Source organism: Xenopus tropicalis, chromosome 3, assembly GCF_000004195.4.
Source record: "Xenopus tropicalis strain Nigerian chromosome 3, UCB_Xtro_10.0, whole genome shotgun sequence".
Taxonomy (NCBI): Eukaryota; Metazoa; Chordata; class Amphibia; order Anura; family Pipidae; genus Xenopus; species Xenopus tropicalis.
This window is the reverse complement of record NC_030679.2, coordinates 138,171,199-138,180,983: the sequence shown is the minus strand read 5'-3', so window position 1 is coordinate 138,180,983 and position 9,785 is coordinate 138,171,199. Positions and strand designations below refer to the sequence as shown.

General features: G+C 51.2%; 2 protein-coding genes across 3 annotated transcripts in view; one reads left to right on the top strand and one right to left on the bottom strand.

Annotated features, from left to right (window-relative positions):
* Positions 1-9,785, bottom strand: part of atg4d (autophagy related 4D, cysteine peptidase) — a 125,906-nt gene that overhangs the window by 2,698 nt on the left and 113,423 nt on the right. The window contains 10 exon segments of one of the 2 annotated variants that reach the window (NM_001045781.2): positions 31-150; positions 284-360; positions 1,297-1,375; positions 1,828-1,973; positions 2,067-2,131; positions 2,290-2,587; positions 3,891-4,064; positions 4,182-4,265; positions 4,398-4,689; positions 5,562-5,846. In NM_001045781.2, coding sequence (NP_001039246.1) covers positions 31-150; positions 284-360; positions 1,297-1,375; positions 1,828-1,973; positions 2,067-2,131; positions 2,290-2,587; positions 3,891-4,064; positions 4,182-4,265; positions 4,398-4,593 — 1,239 coding nt within the window. In that variant the 5' untranslated portion in view covers positions 4,594-4,689; positions 5,562-5,846. 2 annotated transcript variants of the gene reach the window in all.
* Positions 5,770-9,785, top strand: part of LOC105945363 (extended synaptotagmin-1) — a 52,857-nt gene continuing 48,841 nt past the window's right edge. Inside the window, exons 1-2 of the mRNA XM_031899388.1 lie at positions 5,770-5,797; positions 7,069-7,179. The gene's annotated coding sequence lies outside the window, so the exon portion shown is untranslated. The remainder of the gene's footprint in view (positions 5,798-7,068; positions 7,180-9,785) is intronic.

Below are 9,785 nucleotides of genomic sequence, written 5' to 3'. Positions count from 1 at the left end.
TAGAGTAAGGGGCCAGTACATATAGGTTACCTTCGACAGATGCTCACAGAGTTTACCGAAGTCATCGCGGTTTTTGGCATAGAAAGCAAAGGTGCAACTGGGATCCATTCTGGTGATGGAGAGTTTGCGAGGAGCGTTACAGTGGAAAGACTGCGAGAGAGGAAAGGGAATAGGGTGATGTACCAACATGCAATATGCAGAGTAAATCCCAAACTAACCTGAATGGCCCAGCGATACCAACACACTGAAACGTGAATCTGTTCATGATAATCCTTTCATTTACCTCTAACGGAAAGTTGTCCCTGCTGGTATCAATGTACGGCTGGCAGTAATGTGGGTCGAGGTATAACAGGTAATTGTCTGAGAAGAAAATCATCATTATTTATATTTGTTCTGTAACAAGGAAATCATGTGCTTCTGCCCAACATTCTTTAATTGATAATGATCTCCCCGCTCTGTATAATGGGACTGAGTATCTATAGCCCGATAATGATCTCCCCGCTCTGTATAATGGGGCTGAGTATCTATAGGCCGATAATGATCTCCCGCTCTGTATAATGGGACTGAGTATCTATAGGCCGATAATGATCTCCCCGCTCTGTATAACGGGGCTGAGTATCTATAGGCCGATAATGATCTCCCCGCTCTGTATAATGGGGCTGAGTATCTATAGGCTGATAATGATCTCCCCGCTCTGTATAATGGGGCTGAGTATCTATAGGCCGATAATGATCTCCCCGCTCTGTATAATGGGGCTGAGTATCTATAGGCCGATAATGATCTCCCCGCTCTGTATAACGGGGCTGAGTATCTATAGGCCGATAATGATCTCCCCGCTCTGTATAACGGGGCCGAGTATCTATAGGCTGATAATGATCTCCCCGCTCTGTATAATGGGGCTGAGTATCTATAGGCCGATAATGATCTCCCCGCTCTGTATAACGGGGCTGAGTATCTATAGGCCGATAATGATCTCCCCGCTCTGTATAATGGGGCTGAGTATCTATAGGCCGATAATGATCTCCCCGCTCTGTATAATGGGGCTGAGTATCTATAGGCCGATAATGATCTCCCCGCTCTGTATAATGGGACTGAGTATCTATAGGCCGATAATGATCTCCCCGCTCTGTATAACGGGGCTGAGTATCTATAGGCCGATAATGATCTCCCCGCTCTGTATAACGGGGCTGAGTATCTATAGGCTGATAATGATCCCCCCGCTCTGTATAACGGGGCTGAGTATCTATAGGCTGATAATGATCCCCCCGCTCTGTATAACGGGGCTGAGTATCCTACCCTGGTATCCAATGAAATAGAGCGAGTGTTTTGGTTTTCCGCCAATAATGCCCAAACAGGACGGCATTCGCAGGAACTCCTGGAAGAGGCAAGACAAACCATAGGAAACCTATTAGCATGATCACAGCACAGAGAAGATTAAGATGAACCCAGACCCTTTCCCCTAGTTTATGACAGCACAGTTTAGGGCAGTGGAAGTGCACCCAGAACAAAGACCAAGAACAAGTTCCTACGATCCCTAGCAACAGCACAGAGAACACTGAGCATGTGCGGTGCCACTGACACACAAAGGATGGACTGATAAACTGCTGGGGACAAGTTTGAAGGCCTGGATCATTTCCGGTACAGGGCTGCTGTACCTCTGGGCTGGTACAGTAAAGTCACTATATAAAATACAGAATATCTAGACTTTTTTTTTAGACATTATTTCTCCATTTGAGCCAGTGTATTTATGGGAAATGGAAACTTGCACAGTGAATTCCATTGACGCCAGGCTACACAGTATTCTATTTCTGAATTCAGCAGCTTTACCTTGAGACAGTGTTTATACACGGGGTTGAAGGTTTCTCCGCCAAGACGCGCAGGCACCAGGATAATGACAGCCTTGCCAGCCCCCCTGCTGGTATCTGTGTGCGGTACCTCTCCGGCAAAGAGCTGCTCAATATCTGCCTTATACACTGGCACAGGAGAGAGGCACAGTGAGTAGAGTGGCACTGCCGGCCCTATGAGCAAGCAACCGGTGCCCTAGGGGCAGCCCTGGGCTCACATACCTGTGCAATCCTGAGACACGTACACGGACAGATCTGGGACTTCAGAAGAGCTCTCTATTGCTTTCCTGTTACAGAGAAATGAAGGGGCACGTGGGTTACTAATGGCAACAGAGGGTCCCAAAACAGCAAGAGAGATTAAAGGAAAAACTATATATTGTGTAACTCTAACCATAACACGTCTATAAGAGACAGTCACTGTAACACAGTCAGGGGCGGTACTTACTTTATAATGTGTGCCACAATACTGGGGCCGTACCAGTCCCCTGCCCTCTTGCCAAAGATGCTTCCTAATGCCACCATGCGGTGCAGGCCAAAGGGGGCGCTTGCATGGTCTGAGAACCAGCTCACTATGTTCTGATGGACTTCACCTCCATAAGGGGCTCTCGAACAGTGAGTCTGGGGCTGGGAGTGCCTGCCCGAATGGTCTGTGGCCAAGGAGAGGGGCATACTGGATGGAGAGGAAGAACGAATGGGTTCCATTTCCACGAAGTGGGTGTATAAGGCTTCCGACCAAGTCCATTCTGGGTATAGGAGAAACATACGGTGCAGTCACATTTATTTGGTCATTCCCGTCTGTGTCACCCTGCAGTGGGAGGGACAGACTCCGTGTCCCATAGCCCCCTCCTGTCTGTGTCACTGTATCACCCTGCAGTGGGAGGGGCAGACTCCATGTCCCATAGCCCCCTCCTGTCTGTGTCACTGTATCACCCTGCAGTGGGAGGGACAGACTCCGTGTCCCATAGCCCCCTCCTGTCTGTGTCACTGTATTACCCTGCAGTGGGAGGGGCAGACTCTGTGTCCCATAGCCCCCTCCTGTCTGTGTCACTATATCACCCTGCAGTGGGAGGGGCAGACTCCGTGTCCCATAGCCCCCTCCTGTCTGTGTCACTGTATTACCCTGCAGTGGGAGGGGCAGACTCTGTGTCCCATAGCCCCCTCCTGTCTGTGTCACTATATCACCCTGCAGTGGGAGGGGCAGACTCCGTGTCCCATAGCCCCCTCCTGTCTGTGTCACTGTATTACCCTGCAGTGGGAGGGGCAGACTCCGTGTCCCATAGCCCCCTCCTGTCTGTGTCACTATATCACCCTGCAGTGGGAGGGGCAGACTCCGTGTCCCATAGCTCCCTCCTGTCTGTGTCACTGTATCACCCTGCAGTGGGAGGGGCAGACTCCGTGTCCATAGCTCCCTCCTGTCTGTGTCACTGTATCACCCTGCAGTGGGAGGGACAGACTCCGTGTCCCATAGCCCCCTCCTGTCTGTGTCACTGTATTACCCTGCAGTGGGAGGGGCAGACTCCGTGTCCCATAGCCCCCTCCTGTCTGTGTCACTATATCACCCTGCAGTGGGAGGGGCAGACTCCGTGTCCCATAGCTCCCTCCTGTCTGTGTCACTGTATCACCCTGCAGTGGGAGGGACAGACTCCATGTCCCATAGCTCCCTCCTGTCTGTGTCACTGTGTCACCCTGCAGTGGGAGGGACAGACTCCGTGTCCCATAGCCCCCTCCTGTCTGTGTCACTGTATCACCCTGCAGTGGGAGGGACAGACTCCGTGTCCCATAGCCCCCCTCCTGTCTGTGTCACTGTATCACCCTGCAGTGGGAGGGACAGACTCCGTGTCCCATAGCTCCCTCCTGTCTGTGTCACTGTATCACCCTGCAGTGGGAGGGACAGACTCCGTGTCCCATAGCTCCCTCCTGTCTGTGTCACTGTGTCACCCTGCAGTGGGAGGGACAGACTCCGTGTCCCATAGCCCCCCTCCTGTCTGTGTCACTATATCACCCTGTATAACAATAAGATTTGAGTGGCACAGATGTAAAACTGACCTCGGGAAAGAAGGTGCAGGAGCAGACCTTGTGCCAGTAGCATTTGGCCACTCCTGATCATGCAGCCCCATCCGCAGTCTGTAGTGAGTGCTGTGCCCTCGAGGGCAGGAAAGTCACGTCTATATGTTAGCCACACCCTGGACACAAAATCCTTCTGAAACCGATCAATTTCATCTGTAAGGGGAAGAGAATTTTGGAATATTACTACACCCTAACATGTATGCACAAAGAGAGATGTAGTTGAACCTAGTGTATAGAATGCAGGAAGCACACACAAGTAACCGCACTCACCATCCAGCCGGAAGTAGTAGCGCTCTCCCAGTAAATACACGGGTGCAGAGCGGCTGAAAGTGGTTTTCATCTTCACTGACCACCCTGTTAGGCACAAAACACTGCCATTAAAGCCATTCTTATTACGTTACTATAGGCGGCCATACACAAGCTGCCCATACTGCCCGAGTGCCCGGGCTGAAAGCTCCTCTCAAGGCCCTATTACCCTGTACTTACCATACTTAACATTGTTCCAAGCTGTCAGCAGTTTGCTTTTGAGTTTATCCACTTCATCAGTTTCGCCCTCTGCGGTGACATCTTGGTAGCCCACCCTTCTCTGCTCATGGTGCCCACTTGGCGTCCTGCGGTTCTCTGTCTGCTGTGAACCTTTGGGGCTTCCGTACTGCGTGGCCAGCGGGGACACAGAATTCATTTAACTGCTGAGGCCTCCCACAGACCTGAAACCGGAGCCACGTTGATTGGAAAGTGGGGGTTTCCGTCCGACGTTGTTGCAGTTGTCTCACGGGTCCTACACAGGGAACAGATAAGTCATTAACCCAAACTCAACCATAGAGCTAAAGTGATACAGGCATCCCAACCAATCATAACCAGTGCTGCTTTATTCTCTGTCCTATCACATCCACACTCTAATGGCTTCCTCAGAACCCTGGGACACACAGACCCAAGGAAGCCCCAGAACCCTGGGACACACAGACCCAAGGAAGCCCCAGAACCCTGGGACGCACAGACCCAAGGAAGCCGCAGAACCCTGGGACGCACAGACCCAAGGAAGCCGCAGAACCCTGGGACGCACAGACCCAAGGAAGCCGCAGAACCCTGGGACGCACAGACCCAAGGAAGCCCCAGAACCCTGGGACGCACAGACCCAAGGAAGCCCCAGAACCCTGGGACGCACAGACCCAAGGAAGCCCCAGAACCCTGGGACACACAGACCCAAGGAAGCCGCAGAACCCTGGGACGCACAGACCCAAGGAAGCCGCAGAACCCTGGGACACACAGACCCAAGGAAGCCCCAGAACCCTGGGACGCACAGACCCAAGGAAGCCGCAGAACCCTGGGACGCACAGACCCAAGGAAGCCCCAGAACCCTGGGACGCACAGACCCAAGGAAGCCCCAGAACCCTGGGACGCACAGACCCAAGGAAGCCCCAGAACCCTGGGACGCACAGACCCAAGGAAGCCGCAGAACCCTGGGACGCACAGACCCAAGGAAGCCCCAGAACCCTGGGACACACAGACCCAAGGAAATAATACAAAACCCCTTTAATCCCCTTTTAACCCCCTGGGACACCCCCCCCCCCCCCCCCGTTACACACACAGAGCCCGCCAGGCGCAGATTAAGCAGTAGTAGTAGTTACAGGGGCCCTGCCCCAGGCATACACTAATAGGAGCGCTGAGGGACGTGCCACACCGTGCCCGCACTCATAGCTATACGGTCCCGCATCATCATTTAAACGTCCCGCAGAGCCGGTAACAACAATCCCCCCGATCCCTTCCGGGCAGCTAAGGCTGACGTCCCAAGTCTCATATCGCGATACTCTGACGTCACAGTCGCGTATATAAGCGCCGTACGCTGAAGCCGGAGGGGGCGGGGACTGCGGCGCCAATGCTTCTGGGTAATGGAAGGGAGAAAGTTAGTATCGGGCGGCCCCTGGGCTTTGGGTCTCTGCCCTCAATGGTTCATGTCACAAGACATTGGGGTTCATTTATAAACTCCTGGGCTGTAACCAATCAGGGGATGGCTGGAAAAAAATCCAGTCGCTAATTGGTTGCTATTGGTTACCACCCAATGTTTATAAATGAGCCCCCTGCTTTTTTACCACACAGCTTACTATTTGCCCCAGGGAACAACAACTAAAAATACTTGTTTATTTATCTGATTGACAACCCTACCTGCTGCCTCCAGGGCCTGCTCCCCAAATTTGTTTTTGTGAAACAAGGGTCAGATTTTCCACAGTTTGGGACCAAACAATGTGCAGTTTAATAGAATATGGTGGATTAAATCTACTAACAGTATACATTAGTTTTTAGACTCTTTTTGTTCAGGGCCGGACTGGGGTATGTGGGGTGCACCAGGGCTGCCATCTCTGGGGGCCCCCACACTCCCCTAGGGGCCCCTGCTGCCCCCACACTCCCCTAGGGGCCCCTGCTGCCCCCACACTCCCCTAGGGGCCCCTGCTGCCCCCACACTCCCCTAGGGGCCCCTGCTGCCCCCACACTCCCCTAGGGGCCCCTGCTGCCCCCACACTCCCCTAGGGGCCCCAGCTGCCCCCACACTCCCCTAGGGGCCCCTGCTGCCCCCACACTCCCCTAGGGGCCCCTGCTGCCCCCACACTCCCCTAGGGGCCCCTGCTGCCCCCACACTCCCCTAGGGGCCCCTGCTGCCCCCACACTCCCCTAGGGGCCCCTGCTGCCCCCACACTCCCCTAGGGGCCCCTGCTGCCCCCACACTCCCCTAGGGGCCCTAGCTGCCCCCACACTCCCCTAGGGGCCCCTGCTGCCCCCACACTCCCCTAGGGGCCCCTGCTGCCCCCACACTCCCCTAGGGGCCCCTGCTGCCCCCACACTCCCCTAGGGGCCCCTGCTGCCCCCACACTCCCCTAGGGGCCCCTGCTGCCCCCACACACTCCCTGCCCCACCCCTGAGCTTACGTATCTGATACATAGGCACGCTCAGGGGAGGGGGGGATTGGATTGAGGTCAGCGGAGCCCACCAGGGTTTTCCCAGTGTAAAATCCTATGTTTTGTTCAAATGAAGTAGAAGGGCCCCAGTGTTTTTTGTGCAAACAAAAGCCATGAGAAACCATGTATCTAAGTGCAGGTGAAGCTCGTTAAGATTTCTGGGCTCTACCAAAAGCTACTTTTAATTAAATTTGTACCTTTTTTAGCTTCAGCGTAGGAAATCGAAGGGAAATGAGGGACTTTTCATTAAGAATCCGGGTCTGCGTGCTGAGCTGTCAAAAGAGGGACTTTCCTATGAAAATCGGCACAGATGGGAGGTATGCTTCACCACAACAGCCACATTTTGCCTCCTTGCCACTGTCACTGGGGTTTTCTTACTCTTCCTTTTTCCAATTTTTCTTATTGTGTTACCCCACTTTTTGAGTGTAATCCCTTTGCCTTGCCTGCTCTAGCTTAAAGGGGACCTGTCACCCTAAAAAATAATTCCAAATCCTTTTCTATCATGTTAGTTGACTTTACTTTCACTATATAAACTATTTTTTTCCCCTTCTGTCCTGGAATTTACAGTCACAGCCATAAGGTCAGTGCCATTTTGTGTATACTGTTATTAAGGCAAAGCTTTGTATCACCCCCAAATCTTATGCATTTGCCATCTAGGTGATATCAAGGAAGTGCTGAATTGAAAGTAATAGTAATTAGAAATCTGAGCTGACAATCTTATATTGCCTGCCCAATATACGAGACAATATATGATTGACAGCTCAGATTTTTAAATACATTTTATAACAGGTATGCATGATTTAATTTAAAAAATTTGGGTTTCATATTTAATTTGTATATCAGAATATTAGATCCAAAGCCTTTGTGTCAGCCAAGCCTTTTTCCACTGACATGGGCCCCCCACATGGTGGCAACCTTGTTACCTAGTGCAGGGCAGAAACTACATCAACACCGCTTTCCATTGCAGTCACATTCGCAAATAACTTTAAAGGAGAAGGAAAGGCTAATAAAGAGTTAATCCCAAGCTGCAGGCATACCTTCAGTTCTCTCAATAGTGCCCTTAAGTCTCCCCATACTTCACCTGTTCAGATGATCAGAAGCCAAACAGGAAAAAAAAACACTGAGCTGGGTAAAGAAGATTCCCATAATGCATCGCTCCTTCCCAGACTTGGCGACTTACTGTAGGCGGTGCATGTGCACACAGCAGGAGCGTCTGGTTGCCATGGCGATGCAGCAACGGAGAACTCTGTGACATGCAGGTGGGGGGAGCGGCGGAGGGTTTGTGGCAGGAGCGGGGGGGGGGTTTATGTCAGCATGGCAGGAGCGTGGAGTGGTGGGGAAGGGGGGTGGGTGAGTATATCTCTTTTTGACAGCGTTGTATGGCAGATGTGAGTAGCCGGCGACTGGCGACGGGGGAGGGCTGCCGGCAGAGGATGATCTGTGACATGCTGTGGGGTGGGACACTCTGTGACATGCTGGACAAGATGGTGGCGCCGTTCACTGAAACATGTATGTAGGTTCTAGTATGTGTATCTCTGTAAATCTTTCATTAGGCAAGCCAGGAATATAGCGTTTTTACACAGCAATAGTAGTACTATGTGCTTAATAGATTTTGCCTTTCCTTGTCCTTTAAATCCGCTGAAATAAAACGTAATGAATGTATGCTAGGCAGCTGCTTAGGCTTACATTTTCTTTCCTTTAGGCTTAGTTTTGGGTTTGCATCCCCTTTAATTTATGAATGAACTACAAACTGCACGTGAAAAGAAACAACTATTTCGAGAAGGCCCATTTTAGATGACACAGCCCAAGGGGTTAAATTTGTTCTAGACGGCTGACCCGGTTGTGTGTCTCATGTGTGTCTCATGTGTGTCTCGTGTGTTTACGCACAACATATACACCACCGGCTGCTGTTTATGGTAGGCTACATGGAGGGTATGATTTAGGATTCATGGCTGCGCTTTATGATAGGCAATAAACTCCACATTCCTGACATGCATCAGCCGCAGTTCCGCCCTCTTGCTTAGGGGGCCCGGGGTGCTGGGGTGTCTAACCAAGGCCAATATGAGCAGAGATGAGGTGAAGCCTAATAACATCCTTTTGTGCAAGGTAGGGACCTTGTGGGGGGGGGGGTTCAATTCCCATCCGACTCTTCAGGGCCCTGGAAGGGCTTTAGTCAGTCTATAGATGCTAAGTGAGTTAACCCTTTCAGTGGCAGGCTGCATTTTTGCCTGTGGTATCACTGTGTGGGTGCAGTCTAAGGTGGTGTCACAAACATGTTTAATATGATGTCAAATTTAGCGCAGGTCAGACACTGTGAACCAAATATAGGGAGGGCAGTTTTTGGATGGAAATTCTACCCAGAAACTGCTTTTGCATAGAGTAATTCTAAACAATATATATTTATTAAAGAAGTCCAAGTAACTCTGCCCTTGGCAAGATGAAATTGCCATCAGATACTGTCATCCCTAATAACATGATGTATTATTTTTGCTAGTACAGTAAAATAGCAGCGTGGTGGCAATGCTAGAGAGACATACGCAGCCATCATTTTTGGTTATCTGGGGGTTCTTTTACTGGAGCAACACACACAAAAGCCAAGAGGATAGGATAAATTCTCGCCCCCTTATTAGAAACCAATATACTTTAAAGTCAGTGTGGCAAGTCCCATAGGAACCAATGCAAACTATTTTTAGACAGCAGCAACTAGCGGATGACATACAGACAGCAATGCTAACAGGCTAGTGGCTGAAGATGTCTGCATTTAGCAGACAAGTAAGTGGAAAAAGCAGCAGAATCAGTCCGCACTAGGGCAGGCAGGAAAAATGCTAGAATTGTTAGGTAATCCCCAGGCAGGGATAAATCAGCAGCCCCTGGGCCTCCGGGTCTCTGCTGCACAGAAAAGGGGAACAGTAACATGTGATAA